Raw genomic sequence first — 27,037 nt, forward strand, 5'->3', positions numbered from 1 at the left:
AGATAAAAGAGAGCAAGAAACTAACAATCAGCAAAGTTTAATCAGAAAAGATGATACACTATAATCCCTAAAATTGAAAGGAGAGGGTTCAGCCTGCAAATAAGTGCATGCGATTGGGAACTACATAAGCAAAGCGGAATCCAATCTGGGAGAACAATAAACTCCGATAAAACCACAAATTGATAAGAGATGTGGAAAAAGGTTGCAGAATAACACAAATTGGGGGGGGGGGATTAAGAAACTCGTACCTGAAGAGTGAAGTGCTTAGAACGAAGTAGAATTTTTTGTTGTAATTGAAAGGAGATATACGGATCGCTGAGGTTGATGTGTACCGAAGGTTGAATAGCATTCAGGGTTCAGCAGCAACGGCAATGACCTGCCACTCAGACTTAGCTACCAGCTAGCACATGGGTCCAAAATCCCAACAAACCCTTCCGTAGATTATAGAATCCGCCACGATACTCGAGAAACCTAGCAGATTAACGCGATAGCGAAGAACAAGAACACAGATCGAATTGAAAGTGTAGTGCGGCGGGAGGGTAGTAGCTGACATGAGGACATCAAAGGAAAGATTTTTTGGCAGAGCCAATTGTGATGATGCTTAGTGTAGGAGGAACCCTAGCAGAGATTCTCTTCTTCAAAAGAATGGTTAAAAGAGAAGGGAGAATTTTAAAAAACTAAAAATATGAAGGGGTAGTCAAAAATAAAAAAATGGGGTTCTATTTGTAAATATTTTTTTATAGTTAATGATATTTTTATAGTCCCATATAGAGGTGGGAGTAAAGAATTCGTTGCCTAAAAATTAATTTTTAAAAGTAACTTATAAAAATTAACTTTTAAAAGATAACTTTTTAAAAGGGTCACGGATTTGTTACTCCCACTGAATTATATAACTAAATTTATTTATCCGTTAGTGCTTTCTTATTTTGAATTCATTTATCTAGTGAATGAGCTAAATATTACTTTACTATATTGGACTTCATTTTATCCTCTTTTGTTTGTTCTTTTTTTTGCAGTAAAGAAATTTTACATCTGATTATTGAACCAACAATAGATAATTTTAGATAATTATATTCTAAATATAAAGCTCTAGAATATTCAAGTAAACTGGTCTTGAAAAATAAGTTTATTCATAATTGTTTTATGAATTTGAAACTAACACAGGATGACTTTTACTATGTTGGTTGTCTAAAATTGAAAGTGATCAGAAAATACTCTAGGCATTGAAGTAGTAGGAGAAGGTGCATATTGGTTTTCAAAAATTGGAGTAATATCTTAGTGTAATAATTGTTTTACTTTATTTTATGATTGATGTGTACTTTGTAACTTTATATGATTACATGTATTTAACTTTGATCGAATTATCTTAAAAAAAAAAAAAAGATTAACTATATTAAAATAGTTCATATTCTAGAGATGTAATATAAGACTTCTTTTTTTTAACTAACATCCATGAAGTTTATCCACAGGTATGAGAGTGATAATTTTGAGAAAATAAGAGTGCACTTGAGAACAACATGTTAGCAGTTTTCAATACATAATCAGTTACTTAAAAAAAAAAGAGAAAATATATTTATATCCTTGATGGTTCATTTTAAATCAGTGTGCAACTAAATTTTAAATTTTTTTATCATAGGTGACAAATTTTCAATAAATCATGTTTGGGTCTAATTTATTAAGCCTTAAAATAACATAAGAATTAAGAGACAAAAGAATAATTATTAAAAAAATAAGATAAGCAAGAGGGAAGGATACTCTTAAGAAATTTATATCATTTACAGGTCAAAATTAGCAAGTATAAAATAGTGGCTACCATATCAACCTTAATGTTATCATTATTTATAGGTTTTCTCAATTCTGTTTGTTAAATTCTGAACAAAATTACCCTGGGCAGCCGACAATATGCAAGAGTTGTTGTCTTTAGTAAAGCACCTCTGCCAAATTACCGCCCTGATTTGGATGATAAGCGTCCACAAAGAGAGGTATCACATTGCATTGATGTTTTCTGTTCATTTCCTTTTGTTTCTGCACTAAGAGTTATTAACAAACACCAGCCTTATTAATTGTTTGAACACTTTAAAAATTGTGATGTTTGGTAAATCCTTTATCCTCTTGCATGTTCATGCTCTGATTGACTGATTTTTCTGTGCTCTTGCAGGTAATCTTACCTTTTGGTGTTCATAGAGAAGTAGATACTCATCTCCGCGCCCATCTTTCACAAAAGCCTACAAAAAGGCTAGGTTTTTTTTTTATGATTCTTTGCATAGATCAAGTGATTCTGGAAGTATTCGCACCAATGACGGGATTTATGAGAAGCCAGTGCCTAGGATCCATAATTCTGTTGTCAAGGAGAAAATCCTTCAGCGGAGAAGTTTGGAACTGCGTATTAAGCAAGAAGATTGGCAGGTTTATTAACCCTATCTAAATTGCATCTTATTTTCCATTATATTCTTAGTTGGCATTTAAAGAGTGTTGTGCATTCTTTTTTGAATATCAACCAGTATTTAATTTGTGGTTTTTGGGTTCCGGCAATAAAAACATTTTTATTGCTGGTTCAATTCAAGTCTCATTCGTATTGTGAGTGGAACTTTATGAAATCTAGGTACAATTAACGACCTTATTGGTCTAGCCCTGATCGTTATTGTAATAGTTATATCTGTTATGTTTGAATACACTTTTAATGAGTAATAGTTCGTATATTAACAAATTTAAAAAGTTGTTTGTTTCATTGTAGTTCTTTTGACTGGAGTGTCATGAGCAATAGTTGAATATTCTAGATGTTTGTGAGTTTTGATTCATGTTATGTGGTTTCTGAGCTTGTTGACTTATAATTTGAGATGTTTGTTGATCTTCTCTATCTGTGAAAATTTGTGTGTATAAATGTCCTTGTACAAATTTAGCTTTTAGAAATTTATAACAGATGCTGGTTTATCCGTAGGGGTCTCCTGAAGGGCAAAGGATGCTCGAATTTCGTAGAAGTCTTCCTGCATTCAAAGAGAAAGATGCATTTTTGAAAGTCATTTCAGATAATCAGGTGAAAAGGGAAAAATGTGTCCCATGTGTTATGTAATGCTGTCACTGTCATATTACAATTCTTTCTGAGATTCATGCTTTGTTAGCACTGGAACCACAGTTACAAATTTAGTTAAGGGATGTGAAGTGAGTAATGACTTGTAAGAATGCAGCTATCCGTGATCGATTGTATGACTGTGACACGTTTGGAGAGGCATAGACACTGGAACATACATTTCTGGACAACATACATAATAGAGACTAATTTAGTTGTATAAGGTGCTATCAATCAGATCATGAATGGATGATATTCAATCTGATCAGCAAAATTTACCACAATAAAATACTCTGAATAATGTTTTTTTTTTAAATGTTATAGAGGTTAGTTATCAAATTGGCACAAGTTATAATTTCTTAGCAAGCTATAATTCAGAATTCGTGACATATGTTGCAAATTTTTTTTCTTATGTAGGACCATTTATTGCTGAGACTATGAATCCTGATATGCTTTTATTGAATGATAGTTTATATTAATTGGTGTTATTAATGAAAATTTGCAGGTCATTGTTGTCTCAGGTGAAACTGGTTGTGGTAAGACCACACAACTTCCCCAGTACATACTAGAATCTGAGACTGAAGCTGGACGTGGTGCTGGATGTAACATAATTTGTACTCAGCCTAGAAGAATATCTGCTATGTCTGTTTCTGAAAGAGTTGCAGCAGAACGTGGGGAGAAATTGGGAGAATCTGTTAGTTTGTGAAACTTTTGGGCTTTCTGGTTCTTGAAGTATCTGTTATACTTATGACTACTTATTAGCTTATATTATCTAATTTGTCCTTCTGAAGGTTGGCTACAAAGTTCGGTTGGAGGGTATGAAAGGAAGGGATACTCCTCTTCTTTTTTGTACCACAGGTGTATTATTGAGGAGACTACTAGTGGATAGGACTTTAAATGGTGTAACTCATGTTGTTGTTGATGAAATTCATGAACGTGGAATGAATGAAGGTAGTCATATATAACGTGTATTCCAGTGTTGTTGATTGCGATACAAGTTTACTTACCACTGGTTTTCACTTTTGTCAGATTTTTTTTTGATTGTCCTGAAGGAGCTTCTTCCTCGCCGTCCTGATTTGAGATTAATTTTGATGAGTGCAACCTTAAATGCTGAGCTTTTCTCTTCCTACTTTGATGGTGCTCCAACTATGCACATTCCTGTAAGCTCTAGACACAAACAGCTTATACCATATTCACTTTCTCTAAAAAATTTCTTTTATAAAATAAAGACAGCTCTTTTTTCAGTCAGGTCTCAGTAGTAGTTGCTTGTTAAATATTTCACGAAGTGTCATGCATAGATTTCTCATTTTGCTTATAGTTGTCTTTAAAAATACCCTTCTCCTTTTGATCTTATGGCCTGTGAAATTATAGGGTTTTACATATCCAGTCCGAGCAAGTTTTCTGGAGGATATTCTGGAAGTGACTGGATATCGGTTGAATCGTTATAATCAAATTGATGACTATGGTCAAGAAAAAACATGGAAAATGCAGAAACAAGCTTTAGCTTTCCGGAAAAGAAAGAGCCAAATTGCTTCTGCTGTTGAGGTGCGTAACTTGCCGTAACATTGTTGCTTTTATAGCTATTCTTTTTGGGTCTAATTCTGTTCATTTCTCTATGAGTTTGTATAGGATGCGCTAGAAGTTGCAGACTTCCACAGATATAGTCTACGCACTCGGGAGTCATTGTCCTGCTGGTGCCCTGACTCACTTGGTTTTAACCTTATTGAACATGTGCTTTCTCACATTGTCAAGAATGAAAGGCCAGGTGCTGTTTTGGTTTTTATGACTGGGTGGGATGACATAAACTCCTTGAAGGATAAGCTCCAAACTCATCCTTTGTTAGGAGATCCCAGCCGTGTCTTGCTTCTTGCATGTCATGGATCCATGGCCAGCACTGAGCAGGTAATGTTCATAGTAATAGGCTGGAAAGAAGCCAGCAAAAACAGTTGCCACATTCTAGTTTGCGATTTAATTCAAGATATCAAAGTGCTATATAGTTCCCCTCTTAAGCTTATTGAGGGTAAATATGGTATTAAAAATGGGTTTTTTTTACTGGCTTCGGGGAACAATTTTTTTTTTCAAGATTATTTGATTGTAGAAGGGGAGATATTTTAAAATGCAACTTGGAATCAAGAGTCTTGTAGAGCATGAATTTAATCTCATCCATTTACTGCTGCAGTTGCGTATCTAAGGGACTTACTTTGTTACGCTTGCATTTATTTTGCTGCGGAAGATGGGGGAGTGTTGGATTTCTTGTCATATTGAAGCGATTAACTGAATAACATCTGTGTCTCACCTTATATTTCTAGTCATATTTACGCATAGCAATGTATTTTCTTATAAATTTTGTTTGCTTTCCTGTTTTTTCTTTTCTTCTGCAGAGGTTGATATTTGAAAACCCTGAAGGTGGGGTGAGGAAAATTGTTCTGGCAACTAACATGGCTGAGACTAGTATTACCATCGATGATGTTGTCTTTGTGGTTGATTGTGGTAAAGCTAAAGAGACATCATATGATGCACTAAACAACACTCCTTGTTTACTTCCATCTTGGATATCAAAAGCTGCTGCCCGGCAGGTATTTTTTTTTTATTGTTTATTTAATTTTGTGGATATTGATTATTTACCCCTTTGAGGTTGAACATTGTCAAATTAAACTGGTTAAGGATGACCTAGAAAAATTGAGAACAATGTTAGAAAAACCGTTGATCCGTAGTTTTTTCCTGAAATTTTGGTTTTTCATCAGGTAATGGGATCAGGATCAGCTGTATTTTCTTTACAACAAAAATCTAATAATTTTAGATTGTAAATAATGTGTCAATTGGAACAGATGGAATTGTTGCTGTCACATGCACAGACATTCTTGTATAGTTTAGCTAGTATACAGATGTATATAGATTCACAATGTTTGATACTTTCCAAACTACTACTTATTATGAAGTATATGGATTTGATTATTTTGGTTTCTTAAAAGGTTTCAATTTCTTTTCTTTAGAGGAGAGGAAGGGCTGGTCGTGTTCAACCTGGTGAATGCTACCATCTATATCCCAGATGTGTTTATGATGCTTTTGCTGATTATCAATTGCCAGAACTTTTGAGAACACCTTTGCAGTCCTTATGTTTGCAAATCAAAAGTTTACAACTTGGAAGCATATCTGAATTCTTAGCTAGAGCTCTCCAGCCACCAGAGCCGCTATCGGTAAAATTTCATTGTGCATATTTTTGGAACTTGTGCTGAAATACGATGGTTGTTAATTAACTTCGTTACCAGTGACTTGTATACACTAAATTTTAATACATGTTCAACTTATATAAGTTTTATTTTATTTAATTAATTGTATTATCAATTCATTTGATTCTGCAGGTTCAAAATGCTGTTTAGTATCTGAAGAACCAGGTAGAAGAACTAGTACTTTATTGTTTCTTGCTCTCAACTTCCCTTCCCATTTATTCTTCCAACAAAGTTTCTCCTGTCATGGGTTTATCCAAGCTCTTCTTCCAACTGCTGATATTGTCATATTGATTTGTTACTTTCCAGGGCGCTAGTTGTCAATTCTTCCTGTGGAGCCCAAACTCAGCAAAATGCTCATTCTGGGCGCTATCTTCAACTGTTTGGATCCCATAATGACTGTTGTTGCTGGTCTTAGTGTAAGGGATCCATTTCTGATGCCGGCTGACAAGAAGGATGTAAGTCACCATGACTATCGTTTTCCCTTGACATTGGATGTAAATCTTGCTAGAAAAATAGTGGATTTATCATTTTTTATGTTATCATGTGATGACATCACTTGTTTTTTGGAATATTAATATTGGAACTAAAGTTTAACAATATCATCTGATTAAGTATGTTGGACCTATCAAGTATCAAGCATGCTCTCTGGTAGAGCATATTAATGTTGAGAAAAATGGCTTCTATTGATTCCTTTTTAGCGCTCAAATATTATCACTAATTTATCAAGTAGGATTAAAATAATCAATATGCTATGTGTGAGGCAGAAAAGGCTTAACTTTGTATTTAGTTGTTTTATATGCATGTTTCATACAGCTTGCAGAGTCTGCTAAGGCCCAGTTTTCTGCTCGTGACTATAGTGATCATCTTGCACTTGTCCGAGCTTATGAGGGTTGGAAAGAGGCTGAAGCTCAGCAAGCTGGCTACGAGTACTGTTGGCAAAATTTTCTTTCTTCTCAAACACTTAGGGCCATTGACTCCCTTCGAAAGCAATTCTGTTACTTGCTTAAAGATATTGGGTTGGTTGATCACAATTCTGAGACCTACAGTAGATGGAGTCATGAGGAGCATCTTGTCCGAGCAGTCATCTGTGCGGGTTTGTTTCCTGGAGTATCATCTGTTGTGGTAATCTCTTGTTTATGCTAATTCTACTTCCGTTTCCAATTTTCACTCTTCTTTTTCCCCCTCTTTTCATGTGTGTCAGTGTTTACTTTGGTACATCCATATGCGTCAGTGTATGTATTGTACTGCTCCAACATCTGCAGAATCCATTTTCTAATTCTACTAATGGTATTTTCATTAAAAAAACATGCCTGAGTGACACACACATACACAAGCAGGAGGCGTATGTGCTTCCTTACAATTGTGCTCCCTTTAGTTTGTACTCAGTTTTCCTGTTGATATGGGCAATTTGTGGTGAGCATATGATTCTTTTGACAGGATGGTCACCTAAAAATGTTGGGAGGTTATTTGGAATTTTTCATGAAACCTGAATTAGCTAACACTTACTTGCGGTTGAAGGGGGAGCTGGAGGAACTGATACAGAAAAAAGTATGTTCAATCCATTTGATCATAGTTTTTATTTTATTCCCGTACATCTCAAATTCTTCCAGCCATTATTCATTTGTGTAAAGACTTATTCTTCATTCAATTTTCAGTCTCTCCAAGTCCATGACATACTTATAATTTACTTTATGCTTTGCATGTTTTGCCAGCTTCTGAATCGCATGACGAGCTTCTTTCAGCTGTTAGATTGGTGATATCTGAGGACCACTGTGATGGTAGATTCATATTTGGTCGCCGGGCCACACCTGCACCCAAAGTAAAAGAGGCAACAAACTCCAAAAGTAGTGCTGGAGTAGAGGCTGAGAATTTTAAAAACCAGCTTCAGACATTACTTAACAGGGCTGGACATGAAGTGCCAACTTACAAAACAAGGCAACTGAAGAACAACCAATTCCGTTCCACCATCAATTTTTAATGGCTTGGATTTTGTTGGCCAGCCTTGCAGCAACAAGAAACAATCAGAAAAATCTGCTGCCGCTGAGGCTCTTCTATGGCTGAAAGGTGATATGCATTCTTCACACGATGTTGCCAGCCATATGTCTGTGCTTTTGAAAAAGAGCAACAAGAAAGATAAGAAAACTTCATCAAAACGTGCTAAATGGAGCTGACTCGAATCTACAAGATCTCTATCTTGGATAGATCATTTTTACGTGGTTTTTCACCGAGGAAGAACATGTTCATTTTCAAGGCACTGGTTTCATCTTTCCAGTCACAATTTCGACAGTAAGTGTATGGAGCTACTAATGGTGAGGGAACTAGAATCTAAATGTTACAAATCTGAGCCCTTGTGCCCTTTTTTAAGATCTGGGAGTCCTTGTTCTTGTAAAGGGTGATTCCATCCAGAATCTACCGAGTTTCAAAGCAAAACGGAAAACAGCTCTAGATTGGGAGGCTGAGCAGTTACCGTTCAGACTAAGGACACTAATCTATGCTGATCATGCATTCTTCCAATTCATTGTTTTTGATGTGGAAGTTGGAAGGCATATGTATCCACTATTCTTTAAAGTATATTGTAGCTGCTTAGGAAACAGGTTTACATTAATCAAGTTAGCCGATCATCCATTTGAATGAAATGTAGTATATGTATTAAGGGACTTGGTACACCTACAAACGATCTTTTACTTATAATTCCTTTCGTCTTTATATTGAAAGTAGCAGTGAAGTGAGAAATGTAAAGGGAAAATGCAATTCTTATACCATATTATTAATATAATGACTAATGAGGTGGCATTGGTGTTTACTTTTGGATGAAGAACAAATAAAGAAAAAGGTAATCTCAGAGAGTATTATTATACATTAATTATTTTTAAACCATTCCATAAATAAAGAAAAATAGATTAATAAGCAATTAGTCTATAGTTTCTTAAACCAAAGCTTAGTATCATCGCAGAAGCAGACTAACATTACGTTGAACTAATATGAATTTTTAATCGTATATTATGAGCACTAATGTTAAAATAATTACGTCATTATGTCCACATTTTAGTTCAAAGCTGGTGTTGCTATCCTTGTGGTGCACAAAATAAATGTGTAAATAAATGTGCACAAACCTATTGAGATCTAGCATTGTTCCAAATACAGAGACTTGAATCTTTCCCATCCAAGTTTCCCAATAGATGGGGGGTGCTTTATGATCATGTGATCTTGTGGATATTGCTGAATAAGAGTGCTTTCTTCCACACTTATCTTGTAATCCAAGTACTTTAGTCCCATATCCTTTGAGGGCAATTCAAAGTCATATTTAGCAAGCCATTCGAAACCAAACTACTTGTATCAAAACTGCATTCTCAGGAAGGAAAACAATGTTAGTGAGGCCAGCTCCATGAACTCCCAATAGCACATCACAAGAATTCACCACATTTGCAAAGCTTGACATGCTTCCACCAGCTTCCATTACGATCGCCTCGAATCCCATGCTTCTAGCCATCTTTGCTATTTCAGCTGTGTTAGTGAATGATCTTGTTCTTCTTCTTGAAAGAATCAAAAGCCTTGGCTGCTGCTTCTTATTCTTATTATTCTCATCTTCACCCTCCTCTCTCAATTAGATTGCATTAACTCTCTTCACTGAACAAGAGTCTCTCAGAAAACTCCTGAAGTCTTTCATGGAATAGGAGTACTTTTGAGGGTCAATGCTTAGTTCTTTTGGATACCTTTTGAGACCAACATTCACACCTGTGAAGCAGTGAACTTGGTCAACTTTGTCAATGTTCAAGACCTCATAATTGGACAGCTTACTGAGAATTGCTTGGTACTTAGAAATCCACCAAGGACGCATTTCGGACACAACAAATTTAACTTGTCCATTGAATTGTCTAGAAGTCAGAAACAGTGGGATGATGATGTCTGTGAATTCATGGAAGTGTTTGCCAATATAGCCTGAAGTAGAGAATATCACAGCTGGAATGCTGTGATGTTGTGTGCACTATGGGAATTTCATGCCATCTTTCACTGCCTTTATTGACCATTCTCTTACACACTTACACACCTCGTTGCTTCTGCATCGTCCTTTCGCGCATAAGGCCTTATGGTCCATGAGGAGTTTTCTGTCAAGATTGTTGTTTCAGGTCTCACAATGTAAACAGAGGGAGGATTTTCTGCGGTTCAATTGCAAGAATGATTAGCAGAGTAACCCGGACCGATTTAGCTTCCGATTTACCAATTTTACGGTAGAACCGGCCAGACCGATCCAGATTTGATAACCATGCGTAAAAGTTGTTTCTCACCTTCCCTTTATTCATGCGTGAAAGTTGCTTCCCACCTTCCCTATAACTCATGCGTGTAACATGATTCTACCATCTCTTCTTTCTTTTTATTTTCTCTCTTCAACAATAAAACCCAAAACGAAAGGATATCTTTTTTAATTTCCCATAAATTTCTCACAAACTTCTTGTCTCTAAATCTAGTGTAAAAATTAATCCATGGAGGGAGAACAGGATAATAATACCGGTATCTCTGGTGAACCTCGCGTGTCCCATGAAAACAAGTTAAGAACAATACTTAAAGAAATAAAAAAACAACTATATTTGGCAGCACCTTTAATTATGGTGCATTTTCTTAATTTTGCCATCGAACTTATTTCAATAATGTTCGTTGGTCATGTAAGCGTGTTGACTCTCTCCGGCGTTTCCATGGCCATTTCCTTTACTTCTGTCACTGGCATTGGTTTAGTGGTTAGTTCTTTTTACTTTCATCTCTTAATACTCTTTTTACGATTTCAACAATCGAATTTTTCTCTTCTTTTTTCGTTTATAATTTGGATTTGATAAAGAATTTGTTAAAAAATATTTAACACCAATCAGATCTGGTTACACCCCTCCATGGCATGAAAACTAGAAGCAAATTAATTCATTGCCAACTGTTCCTATTAAATCAACTAACTTTGTGTTCAACTCCTTGTTGGTTTCATATAATGACAGATGGGAATTGCAAGTACGTTGGAAACTTTGTGTGGCCAATCATATGGAGCCGGACAGCATCAGATGTTAGGCATACACACTCAAAGAGCCATGCTTGTTCTTACCATTCTTTGCGTACCCATCTCTATTGTTTGGGCAAATACAAAATCCATTTTGATTTTATTTGGCCAGGATCACGAAATCTCCACAGAAGCAGGAAGATATGCTAAGTTAATCATTCCATACCTTTTTGCTTCTAGTGTTCTTCAGTGTCAGACTAGATTTCTACAGACACAGAACATTGGAGTTCCAATGATGCTCAGCTCTGGAGTAGCTACTACACTGCATGCTGCTTTGTGTTGGGCGTTAGTGTTCAAAGCTGGCTTAGGGAGTACTGGAGCTGCCTTATCAAATTGTATATCGTATTGGGTGAATGTGTTGATACTTGCCTTATACATAAAATTTTCTTCAAGATGTTCAGAAACTTGGACTGGATTTTCATTAGAGGCATTCCATAACATTCCTTCTTTTTTGAAACTTGCTATTCTTTCTTCTATTATGGTTTGGTAAGTTTCTACTAACTGTTGCTTTCCCCACCGTTACATTGTTCGAGATCCTCTACTAATGAGCTTTTGTTTGGTTCTCATTGTGCTGAACAGCTTGGAAATGTGGTCGTTTGAATTGATGGTTCTCCTAGGTGGTCGTCTTCCAAATCCAAAGTTGCAAACATCAGTGCTTTCTATTTGGTTAGTTCTCACAATTCTTAGCTACCAGCACTTTACATGTTATAGTGGATATTATTATTTGCACCGATCTAATAATAATTATTGTTGGAAATTTCAGTGTGAACACAGCATCAACTATTTGGATGATCCCGTTGGGATTAAGTGGAGCTATAAGGTAATTTAATTACTACTGTATGCTTATGAACATTTAGAATTTTGTGACAAATGTCGAAATCAAGTAAACGGTTGCAATTGCATAATTGTTTGTTTGTGTTGCAGCACTCGTGTATCAAACGAACTTGGGGCTGGTAATCCTTGGCCTGCACGTTTGGCAGTACGTGTAGTGTTAGTAGCAACCATTATTGAGGGTATCCTAGTTGCAACACTGATGATACTGTTACGCAATGTTTGGGGCCATGTTTATAGTAATGACGTACAAGTGGTTAGACACGTGGGACTCATGCTGCCAATTCTTGCAGCATCCAATTTCTTGGACGGACTGCAGGGTGTTCTTTCAGGAATTGTTAGAGGATGTAAAAAGCAGAAAATGGGTGCTTTTATTAACTTAGGTTCATATTACGTAGTTGGAGTTCCGTCCGCTATTGTATTGGCTTTCGTTTTGCATCTTGAAACAAAGGTATGTAAAATACCAAACTGAAATCTATTATTATTTGCGGAGTGTCTTAATTATTTAGGTACTGTGCAGGGACTCTGGTTTGGAATCATATGTGCCTTTGTTGTTCAAGTACTTAGTCTGATGATCATAACTCTTCGTATTGATTGGGAGAAAGAGGTGTCTACATTTTTTTTTCTTTTTGCTTTTTCTTTGAACTTTTAATTTTGCTTATTAGTTACTGATACGATTAAATTTGTTTTTTTTAGGCAAACATAACTACGGGAAGAGTTAATAATTCAGGACAGACAAGTACTGAAAGAGTTAATAATTTTTTTTTGGTGACTGAAAGAGTTAATAATTTAGTGACATCTAATGTATCATAGCTGAATCAAAACTTAACTTAATTGATTCAATTTAAATAGAGTTATTTTAGGATATATATGTAAGATAATTTATTTTAGAATATTTATATAATATTAATTTTTATTTGATTTGCTTATATGATTTATCCTTTAATTTTTGATCATATAAAATATTAAAATTTAAAAATATAAAAAAAAACTTAAAATAATTGTAATTATTTTAAGTTTTAAAATTTAAAATTAATTTTTATAATCTTCATCTTATTGATAGCTATGCTATAGAAAGTTTAGTACCGTTTTTTTTTAATAACAATCTTTTCAGCAACTTTTATATTATTAGGTATTTTCTATGGTGGTCAAAATTTATTGGTGGCCAAGGTGGCTAATGTTGTTAGACCAATAAGGAATAGACATTTGATGGGGATAATATTTGTTAACTCTGGTTATAACATTCTTAATGAGTGGCAATTGAGTAAAGTCCATTAGGAATACACGTAACGTAAGCATATGGAGAGGGTTTCTTACTTAGGATCTCATCTTTCCAGTTTACTTTCAGGGACGAAGTCGTTTTTTTTTTTAAATAAATAAAAAAATAGGTATAAACCGCATTCGATCATTTCAATTTGGGATTTTTTATTTAAATAAATAAAATAATATAATATTTATATATATAGATATGTTTATAAGAATAATATTTTTTATTATTTATTTTGTTTGCGTAAAAAATGTGATATTTATTAATATATTTTAACCTATAAATTATAAAAATCTTTACATGTATTTCGTTTACTCACGATTATGCTTTCTATCAATTTAATTTTTTTTTCATTCTAATTATTCGGCTAAAATTATTATAATATGAATTAGATGGGTTTATATTATTCTAACATTTTTTAATTTAATTTTTTCGTGTACATAGGAATAAAAAAGAAAGAACAACGAAAAAACATGACACGTGGAGTAATTCACATTGAATAATTTACCTTTAATAGTTATTAATATAGATTACAAAACATTGAGTAGTTATTGATTACGCGAATAAATTCACATTTTTTAAATTTGAATGAGTTATTATTTAAATTCAAAAATTTAGATTTTATCTCGTTTATATTTTATCATTGATTAACATTTTGGAATACTATTTAAATACATGTATTAAAATTTGGGCGAGATATTTAAAATATTTTGAAATGTAAAATTTAAAATTGGATTAAATTTAAAAATAAAAATTAAATCAATATAATTTAAATAATAATAAATTATAAATTTAGCTAATATGTGTTTTTATGACATAAGTTAAGATTATTATTAGTATAATTTTTTAAATATTCTATTTTAATTGAAGCACATCAATTGTATTGAAAATCAAACTTAATTTAAATCAGTAAATTACACAACACAATTTTTGTTATCAGTCAATTATAGAACAAAGAATAAGTTCCATTTTAATTTTAGTATATAAAAAATATTTTTCAGTTGAAGTCCTTCGTTAAGAACTACAGTTCTTTGTTTGCAAACAAGCATTTGCTCACCGTCAAGTAGTCTCATTGGACATTTTGAAATGGTTCTTTTTTTACACAATTTTTTTAAGATACCTATCATGTGGTTAGAAGCATCACTATTGATGATCCACAAATCTCAATCTTTAGATTAAGCTGATTTTTATACTTTCCATAGTTACTAGTTAAACATGCCATGTTAAGATTCTTTTCTTTTTGATTGTTCACATGATTTCCACTTCCTCCAGTACATGCCACATTAGCATGCATTTGAGCCCCTCGGTTGCGTATTCTTTATCTTTCTGATCCTCTGCCAGCGCCTCTTCCTTCTTGCCTTGGTCGATTACTCCACCATTCTGAGTAACCCACTATTTGAAAAGACTTTTTCACATCATACTCATTTTTGTCGCACTTGAAACACGTCACAGCCTTTTCTCTATGTTCACCTCTCCCTCTAGCCTTGTTGCCGACATGCGCTGCAAGTCCTACAACAAGTCTCGTTTCTTCCGCCAACTTGGTGATTGTCTTCACCCTTTTCTCTTAAATTAACATTGCGTACACGCGATTAAGCGACGGTAAGAGATTGGTTGCAAGGATACTCGACCTCACAGTGGCATAGCTGACATCATCAAGGCCCATGAGGAGTTAGTTGACATTTTCTTCTTCCCTCTACTTCTCAAGTTGAGAGCCACGGCCAATTAAACACTTGCACCCACCACAGGTGCATTTGGAAATCTGATCACAGTTTGCAAGTTCATCCCAAAGTATTTTCAGCTTCTCATAGTTTGCAGCTATGGACGCACTTTCTTGCTTACACTTTGTCAAATCTGCTTTCAACTGCTGTATTTGAGGTCCATTCACAGCAGAGAAGCGTTCTTTGATGTCCTCCCACAACATTTTCGCATTCTCCGCATAGGCTACGATGGTCCGCAAGCTTAGTTCGATCGTATTCAAAATCCACAAAACAATCAAAGATTGGACCATCCACCAATCTTCAAGTTCAGGTGCATCTTTTTCTGGTTCTGTGTGAGTCCTGTCAATAAATCCCTACTTTTTTCGAGTTCAAAAAGAAATCTTCACAGACCTCGCCCATTCATCATGATTTTTTCCACGCAATTACACCTGCGTGATTATGTTTTCTGGGTTATCACTCGCGTTGAGATCGTACGGCGAATGAGTTTTCTTCTCACCTCTTCCTGAGGAGTGTAGTTTGTCTCCTAAATAATATTATAATACCTAAAATTGAAGTTGTCTAACTCATGAGGGTGACACTTAAAATTTATAGCCTCCTAATGTATAGGGGTGAACGCGGATCGGATTGGATATCAGATATATCCGCAAAACACAAAAATACTTTTAAAAGCTTATTTTTATTAAAAAATATCAATAAAATTCATTTTTTCTATTCTTTTAAATATGTTTACTCTTAAAATAATATAAACATACTTTTCTTAAATAATAAATTAAAATAATATAACATATATGATAATTATTCGTTGAAATAAAACATAAAATGAATATTTAGTTATTTATTTCTTTATTTTTGTGGATACACGGATATACGGATAGCAACACAAAATCTGCGATTCGATCTGATTAGTGTGCGGATCCGATCCATATCTGTAATTTTTTAGATCGGATTCGGATAAATACTGCGAATATACAGATCGAATCCGATCTATGAACACCCCTACTAATGTATGATGCCATGTTAGTAGCATCTTTCATAGTCCCACTGTCCCAGTAAGATACATTTTCGAAATATTATTTTTCAGCTGCTATGATAAAAAGTAGCATATAAATTGATTCAAATTTTTTTTATCATTGATATTAGAATGGGATCAGACCGGCCAATACTTCATAAATTTTAGATCGATAAACTGGTAGTAAAAACTGACAAATTTAAAATGAACAGCTTATAAAAATTATGCGGCGTTGAAGTGCAAAAAGAAACTTCTACTACACCAATAATTTAGCAGTAGAAATTTTGGAATTAATTTTAAAATATTTTTGGCAAATGAGAAACTTAAATTTTTTTTGCTATTAGACTAAGTTTACCTTTGCATATATATATATGTTAATTATATATATATATATATATAATCTAAAATTTTTTATATTTATTTAATTTTATATTTATATTTATTTCTTTTAAATTAATAAAATTTTTTATTATATACAATTATTCAAATAAATATTAAATTTTATTAAATATCTATAAATTAAAAAAATACAAAAATACTTTCATTGGTCATAATATATTTTTTTTATTCATCATAGTTATATGATATTTATTAATATCTCTTTAAAAAAATAATTAAAAAATATAATACAAAATAATTAATAAATTATTAAAATATAAAAATAATAATTAATTTAATAAAAATATAATTAAAAATATTTATTATTAGAAAAATAAAATTTAATATAATTATTTTATTTATAACTTAATCTAAGGTTCTGAAAATCGGTTCGGACTGACTGGTTGAATCGTAAACTGCTAGAAAAAGTGGTTCGAAACAAAAGGTAAAACCGCAAATTTCAAAAACCATTATCAAATCGGTGAACCGATCGGTCGAACCAAACCGTGACCCGACCAATTTTTTGGAAAGGCAACCAAACATCGCCGTTTCACTCACCAGCAATTCCTAACTCTTACTCCATTGCGCAAGCCAAGCTCTAATCGAGCTCCTCTCAGTCTCTCACACACACTCAGTCCAGGGAAGGCTCCTCAGTTCGTCCAGCCACCGTCTCATGCCACCATTGTCGTCATTCCTTTGAACAGTCACCGCCTTGCGCTCTCTCACTTCTCCTCCATCGCGCAGCAACCATCGCAACCTCCGAATCTACTGTCTGCTCCACCAGTCTTGCATGCTCTGTCTCCCTCGATGTCTCTATCGGTGTCTCTGTCTCCCTTGGTCACTCGGTGCTCTGTCTCTGTCTCTCGGTGTCTCTGTCCCCCTCCGCAACCACTGTCTCTTGCATGCTCTCTAGGTAATTTTTTTATTAACTATAAATTTATGATTGAACTCTGATATAGTGAAACTCTGTGAACTCTGAATTTATGATTTACTGATATAGTGAAGCTCTGTGAACTCTGATTCAAGTCATTCAACTGTGAACTGATTTGGTGATATAGTGATTGAATAATTGTTCTTTTGTGAACTATAAAGTGTGAACTGATATAGTGATATAGTGATTGAATAATTGTTTGCCTGTTTCAACTGAAGTTAATAGTTACTGATTCAGAAGTGTGAACTTTGTATTGTTATTGGATTGGATTGTATTATTATTAGATTGGATTGTTATTGTTATTGCTTGTTTCAATTGAATAATTGGATTAGATTGTGACTAATGCTACTATCCTATGTAATGAAATAGTAGTTATTGTTGTGACTAAAAAAATTATTTTTCATCATATATATTGCATTGAAATCACTAAATAGACACTCTCACAAAAACCATTACTGAAAACTCTTTATTGTGTTATATATATGTATGTAAGAATTAAGTTTTCCTAGTATATAACTAATATGTATAAAATATTATTGAATAATTAGTCAGTAATATTTAAAAGTATTGATTAAAAATATAGTATTAAACTATTAAACTAAATGTATTAAACTATTGACTAAAAGTGTTAGCTATTATAAATTAAAATTGTTGACTCCTAAACTTTTTTATTGTAGCTAGTATTATTGATCATACATATAACTATTATGCAGGCTGAGAACTTTGAATGCAAGCTGCTAGATCGGAACCATGGTGCAGTGTGGACTAGCACCTGCCGCATTGATGGCATTGATTAGTTGATTAATGTTCATGAAAGCATGCATGTTCAATAACCATTATAGAGTTTTCATATCACCTAGGGCATTTATTGCCTGCATATGTTGTAATATGAAATAAAATTTTGACAAGAGATAACTTCTTTGGATGTCTAGTGCCATTGATTTATATGGCTTTGTTTGGTGATGTCCGTTTCAGATGCATGAACAGGAACCTTGAATGGTATTTTTCTGCGGAATGTATTTATATTTTATTTATTATTTTATTATAAAACGTTTTTTCGGTTTAATTACAGTCAAACCAATTGAACTTATAAACTAATAAACCAATAATTAAAATGATTCAATAACCGATTCATTTTCAAAACCTTGACTTAATTAACCAGTTCGACTAATCATCTAAGAGTTGATCTAATGACTTTGAAATAGCTTTAAATTTAGGTTCAAAGAGAACTAATATGTTTTTCTCAACCGTCATTCCAATCATAACAAGAATTGATTAAAAGAAAACATATATGGGTGTGTTTGGTTTTGCGTTAGGGAAAAGAGAAGTGATTTTAGCTTCTACGTTTATGGTGGTTGATTACGGTTGAAAAATTAGATAAAAAATTTATTTCTTTTCTACTAACTTTATGTCTTCATTTTCTTCTATAAAAGGATACAAATAACAATGTAGTTTCACAATAGTTTTTTTTGTGGTTGTTCGTTCTTTTTTTTTTCGTCAAAATCTTTTGGATTTGTTTGGATCGTTGTCAAAATAAATATTTTAATTTTTTATTATTTTTAGTATTTTTTTATATTTTAATTTTTATATTTTTATTATATTTTTTTATTTATATGATAAATATTTTTTATATTATTTTTTTAGTATTCTGATGTGATGTTTTTAGAATTCATATTACTTTCTAGTTCATATAAAAAAAATTTTATATGTATATTTTTTATGAAGTTTTTTTTTTATATTTTTATTTAGTTTTGTTCATATAATTTCTATTTATTTTTATTATATTTTTTTATTCATTAGACAAATATTGTTGATTTTTTTATTTTTTGTAGTACTGTGATCTTTCAAGTATTTTATTAATTTTATGATATTTTTATTATTTTTTGTTGGTATAAATTCTTTTTTTCCTATTATCTACTGTGTTATATTTATGTTGTGTATGAAATTTTTATTTTTTATTTAATTTTATTCATATGAATTTTATTTACTTTTTATTGTAAATTTTGTGTGCATATGATATATATGGTTGGTTTTATAAAATTTTTATTATTTCTTATTTGTATGAGTTTTATTTTTTTATTCGTACTTTATTTTTTCCGTACTCTAAATTAAAATGATAAAATAATATAAAAAATTATTTAAATTAATGTCTCTTTTGGTAATTTTTTATTTAAAAATAATTTTGAACAGTATAATCTAAACATTTATTTTACTAAAATTCATTTTGATATAAACATAAATCACATTAACACAAATTTATTTTTCATCAAAATTAAATTTACAAAATTAATTTTATACAAATTACTATTTGTAAACCGTAATGTAAACACACACATAGCAATTTAAACCCATTTACGTTTTAAAAATAAAATAAAAAAACTAAAAAAACTCCAAAAACATGATTGATTCTCACTGTGATACAGTAGTGGTTTGTTTCTCGTATCCGTATCTAGGAACACATCTTTAACCGCATTCTCAGCTTCCCTTCTCCTAACCTCTTTCATTCACATTGCTCAGCAAATCCATATTTTTATAACAATATATCAATGGAAAAAGTATAATTCAATATAAAACTCCACGTCAACTTGGTTGAGACTTGCCACCCAATTTTTCTTTTGTCTCAAGCAGGAGTACTTTGTTCAGCATCTACGAAAAAAAATTACGAATAATGAAAATTGATGAAATTTTAGGACAAAGATTAAATTTTTTATAATATATTTTTTAAAAATATTTTAAATTTTTTAATTTTAAATTTATTTTTTAATTTTTATATTTATTTTAAATAAATATTAAAATATAACTCAATCTAATATATTTTATATTAAATATAATATAAATATTTAATTTAATTATTGTCTTCTAAGTTTTATTTTTAATTTTAATTTACTGAAAAATGCAACCTATTTTCTTATTTTCTTTCTTTCATGTGGTACTCTACTGAATGTCACATAACTAATTATTAGTACTTGGTATTAGTATATGATTATTTTTTATGATTTCAAGTTTTAACGCCTTCCAGATAATGGCAGGTACTACCTACAACCAAAGGTCTAAATTTAAATAAAAATGAATTGAGTTTTGTAAGCCACGAAATTTCATTATTGTGAGCAGTTGATAATACTAAGTGATAAATAAATAATATAACTAAAGATAAAAATATTGTGATTAATACTTTTTTATATTAATCTTACATTTGAGGCCGTCAATTCTTAATTTTTTTAATTAAAAATATGAGTTCATTAACATAAATATTTATTCTTTAAAAATTGCTAAAAAAAATTATTATTAAAAAAGACTGTTGTCATGGTAAATTTTAGAAAGTTAGATTTAACAGTGTTTGTATAATTTTTTAAAGTGTTTGAAAATGTTCTAGATGGTTTCGAAACGTTCTAGAATGTCCTAGAAGGTCCCGGAATACCCTAGAAGACTATAGAAGATCATAGAATATTCCAGAAGAGTGTGGATATATATAGAAGTATGAAGAGTAATATGGAACAATCTAAAAATATTTAGAAAGTAGTGGTAGGATAGATATTTGTAAAGAAGGTTCTAGATGATTAATCTAGACCGTGTTTAGATTTAATTCTAACCATCCATTAAGGAGGTGGATGACTATAAATAGGAGATGAGAGTTAGTGAGAGTTAAGGTGTGAATCATTTGTAATAAACACTTGAGTAATAAAGTGTTCTTTCCACCAAAGCTTCCTTTCTCTTGTGCTCTCTTGTGTTTTTAGCTTTCTTGCTAAGTATTGAGAGTTAGGCTGACTTGATCTTTGCTCAAGAGGTTGAGTAAGTTCGAGTGCTGACACTGTGCTAAACTTTCTAATTTCTATAGCATAGTCATTAACAAGATAAAGATTAATAGATTATAAAAAGTATTTTAAATTTTAAAACTTAAAATAATTACAATATTTTTAGTTTTTTTTTACCTTTTTTCTATTTTTAAACTTTAATATTTCATATGATCAAAAGTTAAAATATTAAATATTTGTAGTTATTATCTTTTAAAAAAGATATTCATATATCACAAAAAGTATATAAAAATATTACAATAATATTATTTTCTAAATATTTGATAAATACCCTAACATTACTACTCTCTACCTTAAATAGTAATTTTCTATCTAATGTTAGCTCAAATAACAATAAAAGGTGGTATTATTGCAATGCCTAAATTTTTTTTTTTTTCACAAATTATTCATTTTTAAATTTTTATGGTTAGAGGGACACTCAGACATCACATAAATTGACATGAATAAAGGTACGAAAAATAAAAATAAAATAAAACAAAATAAAATAGTATTTTTATATTTTATTTAAAAATAAACAAAATACAAGACAAAACAAATTATTAAAAAATCATAGGACATCTTTTAAATCTTTTAAATGCAAAAACTCAAAGTGAAAACTTTTAGATATGATTCAGTGCAATAAATTTAAGAGACAAATATTCTTAATCATCAAATTTAAAATAAGAGAATTTTCTTTAAAATTAAAATAATGTCTATAATCTATACCTGCCAAGTTATGTGAACAGAACATTCAAATACTTCATTTATTAATTAAATTCAGATGAATCCTCAGTTAGTTCTTGGATAATTATTGAATGAGATCCGTTGGCTACTTAGTATTAACATTACTGAATTTAGAACATACATGAAGGAAAGAATTTTGCTGGTGCAGTGCAATTCAATTTATATCAATGTGGGTTCAATTTATATCAATGTGACAATGTGGGTTCAAAAAACTTCTCATGTTATTAAATCATTAACTCTTTCATTAGTTGTCTTTGCCTGCACAAAGAAACAAATTAAACGATATGAGTAACTAACCCGCACTAAAAGTATGACGAAAAAAACCAAAAAGAAAGGAAGTAAAAAAATTGACACCTCTTGCTCCCAATCAATGCAGACAATTATTATGATGATCAGACCAAGTACTTGAACAAAAAAGGCTCATATGATTCCAAGCCACAGTCCCTACATATTAATATGTACATAATTAAGCCACTCTACATATGATAACTAGAGACTTCAGTTTGGTATCTACGTACCTTTGCTCCAATATGCAAAATGAAAAATTCTATGATCCTAGTGCTGGAGAATTACTCATAGATGGGGTTAACTTAAAGAATTTCCAACTTAGATTGATAAGAAAACAAATGGGTTTGGTTGGTCAAGAACCTACTCTTTTTACAGCAAACACACCAATTTTAGATTTTTTAATTTGATAAAAATATAAGTCACGTTTTTAGGGAACAGAGGAGCTGCCATATAAAATGATGTATCTTATTGGGTGAATGTGTTAATAATTATTTATATCAAGTTTTTACCTTCATGAAATGCCTCGACTGACCCAGTCCCAAGTTTGTGAACATGAAAGAGAAAACTTGATGTAGAGAACAAGTATCAAAGGTTCTATCATTATCGTTAGCTTTAACTAGTTCGAATATACATGCATTGTTGGGCATAGTTGAAAAGATTATAAAAAAAAAAAAAAAAGTCACTGATTGAGCTTCCTAGACTTGTACATATCATGGCGGCCGGTATATCATGCATGTTATATATAAATAAAGGGAAGGTGGAAAGCAACTTCTACGTTCCAATTTAGTAATTTTTGGAGTAAATATTCGACCCTCAACCTTTTTATTTTACGACAATATGATCTTTGGTTAAAAAATTCGTTAAATAATAACAAAAATTAATTTTGTGAGGATTTTATTTGTAATTTGTGGGGTTTTAAACCTCCATAAATTATTAATAAATTTGTTTTTAAAAATTTTTTTTACTAATAGTGGTTAAGTGAAAAAAAATTATTGATAAAAATGATACCGCCAAAAAAATAATTGTAGAACAAATAATTTTTAAAGGAAAAAAATAACATCGAATAAGAAATGAAAGAAGAGAATTTTAATGTTGATAATATTGGTATTGGTGATGATGACAGTAGAGGAGATAATGATGATGATAAAGCAATAAAAATAATAGAGGTAGGAGAGATAATAATGAGAATGAAGAAGGTAGTGGTAGTAATTAGTTATATTGTTGAAAAGAATTTTATAGAGATTTAAATCTCTCAGAAAATACAAATAAGATCCCCACAAAAGAATAAGTTAGAGTAAGAACAATCATTAAATTATCAAAAAAATAATATAATAGAATGAATATATAAAAAATATTATAAAAAATTATAAATTATATCTTAAAATGATCAACTTCGATGAAAAACAAAAATACATTCTTTATTCTACGAAGTAGTCAAGGAAAAATAATAAATTAAAAAAATGAGTTTATTCTCAAATCTAGGCTCACGAACCACAAAAAATACTATATATAGACTTTATTAGAACAAAAATAATTATATAAATTAATTATTATTAAGTTAATTTTTTATTATTTACGTTATACATCATATATTTACCGTGATTGAGTAAGCCATTATTATATCATATACATTTTTATCATGATTAGAATCATAGATTTTTGTTTTAATTTTTTAATGTAGATAACAATATCAACTTGCCAAAAATTACGACTAATTTAAAATTATATTATAATGATTGAAAATTAAAATTATTAACAATTAACATAATTATGTATTAAATGCTGATTTGATGTGTAATTATAAAAAAATTATTGATAATTAATATAATTATATATTAAATACTAATTTGATGTATAATGATTGATAATTAACATAATTATGTAGAAAATAAAATATAGCAACTAAAATTAAATTTATTAACTAATTGAAACTAGATAAACAATGTTTAGCAATTATTTTAGCATTTAATTATTATTATTATTATTATTATTATTATTATTATTATTATTATTATTATAAATAGGTCACCATTAACGTAACAACTTGTTACTAATACAATTATTGCATAATGAATGAGAATTAGAATTGTATCAATATAATTAAAATGATTAAAAATATTTTTGATTGATAATTAGTTTAATAATATATTAAATATTGATTTTATATAATTATAATAAAGATATTTTCTTAAATTATTATAATTATGCATTATTCGTTAAATGCTAATTGTAATATAACTGTAATATTGTATTATAATTATAACGAAGATATTTTACTACAATAAATTTAGAAGAGAGAATAGTGCTTTCATTTTGGAGGAAAAATGAATTTAATTATGAGGATCTAACACATCACTTTTATTAGTTGATAATGTATTAAATATTGATTTAATATAATTATAATAAAGATATTTTCTTAAATTAATATAATCATGTATTATTCGTTAAATGCTAATTATAATAAAGATATTTTTCTAAAATAAATTTAGAAGAGAGAATAGTGCTTTCATTTTGGAAAAAAATTCATGAGAAATTGACACATCACTTTTATTAGTTGGGAGAAAATCAAATTTTAGTATATTTCTCATTATTATATATTTTTCTCTAATCATATATTTAGTATTTTCTTTCTTTTATTTCAGCTTTTGAACCTAGGTTTAACTTCTCGTAGTTCTCACTTTTCAGTCATTCCATTAGATGTAGTTGATAATTATTGAAATTTCTTGATTAACATAGGAGAAAAATATATTATTATATGATAGAATTAGTATGAGTATATTTTGTTATTAAATAAATAAAGTTAATGTAAAATAAAATTACACGTAAAAAAAAAGCAAAGAAAGAAAAATTAAAATAGCAAAAGTGATAAAAAGATTATTTTTACAATTTTATTTTGTCATTTTTATGTATAAAAGATTAGAAAATAGTAAACTTCTAACTAAATTAATTTATATTTATTGTATTCAATTTAAATAAGTAATAAATTATATTATTTTAATTTATTCCTTAAAATTATATATCATAAAAATCAAATCAAATAATTGATATACATAATTTTAAATTATGTGATACTTAAATATCTAATTAAATCAATTAGTTGATATAATTAATTCATCATAATGAATTATATTTAATGAGTTAAATAAAATAAATTAGGAAACACAGTGAAAAATATGCTACTTTGACTCTATCATTAAATGTAAAAATTTCATTATGATGAGTTAATCTACTGTAATAAATTGTATTCAATGAGTTATAAAAAATAAATTAAGAAACACGCTCAGAAATATGCCACGTCAACTCCATCATTAAGTGTAGAAATCTAAATAAAAATATACATTCTTATATATATATTATAGAAATATGATTTGATTCCATTAACTTGTCAAAATTTTTTAATTTGTCACGTATATTCTATTCAGTATGGAATTATAATTTTTCTAAAATAAATTTAGAAGAGAGAATAGTAATTTTTTTTTGGAAAGAAAATAAATTCATGAAAAATTGGCACCTCACTTTTATTAGTTGATAAAGTATTAAATATTGAATTTATATCATTATAATAAAGATATTTTTCTAAATTAGTATAATCATGTATTATTCATTAAATGCTAATTGTAATATAATTATAATAAAAATATTTTTTTAAAATAAATTTAGAAGAGAGAATAGTACTTTCATTTTGGAGAAAAAATGAATTTATAAAAAATTGACACCTCACTTTCATTAGTTAGGAAAAATTCAAGTTTAATATATATTAAGTAGGAGTAGATTATTATTATTATTAAAATGATTTAAAATATTTTTGATTGATAATTGATAAGTAGTTTAATAATGTATTAAATATTGATTTTATATAATTATAATAAAAATATTTTTTTAAATGAGTATAATTATGTATTATTTATTAAATGCATTCATTTTGGAGAAAAAATTGATTCAGAAATTGATATTTTACTTTTATTAATTGAAAAAAAATTCAATTTTAGGAGTCACCAAAAAAAGAAGTAGATTAAGTAGATAGATATTATTGTCTTACCCTAATCTTCTTGTAGCTTGTTAGGTTTTTCTTCGGTTAAAGCTGTGTTTTACACCAGTGTGCCACCACCATTAGCTTCATAACCCATCTTCTCCCCATAATCAAATCACCTTTAATATTTTCTCTCACCTTTAATATCACTCTCACTAATAGCAGCCATCTAGTCAACCCAGCCTTCACCCACATACCTGCATAACAAAACCAGCAAGCTCCGAACATTCTATACCGTGATAGCTAATTGCGGTATATACCCGATAGTAATTGCGGTATATACCCGATAGAAGGTAAAATAGTCTGCCTTAAACAGGAAAAAAGTCCAAAATATAACCCAGAATGCCTCAACTTGGTGGGAAAAGTTATAATGGAGAAAGAAATCAAGTTCAAAGTTATCAAGAACACATTGATGGACATATGGGGCAACTCTGAAGGCCTAATGATCACGGATGTAGGGAGGAACAAACTGTTGCTGAGTTTCAAAGACCAACAAAAGGTTCTCAAGAATGGACTGTGGAGTATCAAAGGGAACCTCCTAAATTTACAGGAATGGACGCAAGAGGAATCAATGTATGAAATCAGCCATGACTGTGCAGATTTTGGATACAACTTTATGGAGTTCCTGAGGAGTATATGAATGTGGAGACAGCAAGGAAGATAGGATATATGATTGGTATTCTGGATGAGGTTGAAGACCCCAAAATCAATGGAG

The 27,037-nt window shown here is 30.5% G+C and overlaps 2 protein-coding genes and 1 pseudogene across 2 annotated transcripts; all 3 read left to right on the forward strand.

The window, feature by feature from the left end:
• Window positions 1-1,868: 1,868 nt before the first annotated feature.
• On the forward strand, window positions 1,869-6,588 carry LOC112740626 (DExH-box ATP-dependent RNA helicase DExH3-like; annotated as a pseudogene).
• A 15-nt stretch (window positions 6,589-6,603) lies between these two features.
• Window positions 6,604-9,100, forward strand: LOC140173088 (DExH-box ATP-dependent RNA helicase DExH3-like). The gene is made up of 4 exons (XM_072213583.1): window positions 6,604-6,752; window positions 7,111-7,419; window positions 7,735-7,845; window positions 8,010-9,100. The coding sequence occupies exons 1-4, from the start codon at window positions 6,648-6,650 to the stop codon at window positions 8,052-8,054; spliced, it is 570 nt and encodes a 189-aa protein (XP_072069684.1). The 5' UTR covers window positions 6,604-6,647; the 3' UTR covers window positions 8,055-9,100.
• A 46-nt stretch (window positions 9,101-9,146) lies between these two features.
• LOC112740983 (protein DETOXIFICATION 16-like) lies at window positions 9,147-13,086 on the forward strand. Its single transcript, XM_025789741.3, has 7 exons — window positions 9,147-11,030; window positions 11,277-11,821; window positions 11,915-12,001; window positions 12,099-12,155; window positions 12,260-12,617; window positions 12,687-12,773; window positions 12,863-13,086. The coding sequence occupies exons 1-7, from the start codon at window positions 10,779-10,781 to the stop codon at window positions 12,977-12,979; spliced, it is 1,503 nt and encodes a 500-aa protein (XP_025645526.1). The 5' UTR covers window positions 9,147-10,778; the 3' UTR covers window positions 12,980-13,086.
• Window positions 13,087-27,037: the final 13,951 nt, after the last annotated feature.

The sequence above is a fragment of the Arachis hypogaea genome, chromosome 14, assembly GCF_003086295.3.
Source record: "Arachis hypogaea cultivar Tifrunner chromosome 14, arahy.Tifrunner.gnm2.J5K5, whole genome shotgun sequence".
Lineage (NCBI taxonomy): Eukaryota > Viridiplantae > Streptophyta > Magnoliopsida > Fabales > Fabaceae > Arachis > Arachis hypogaea.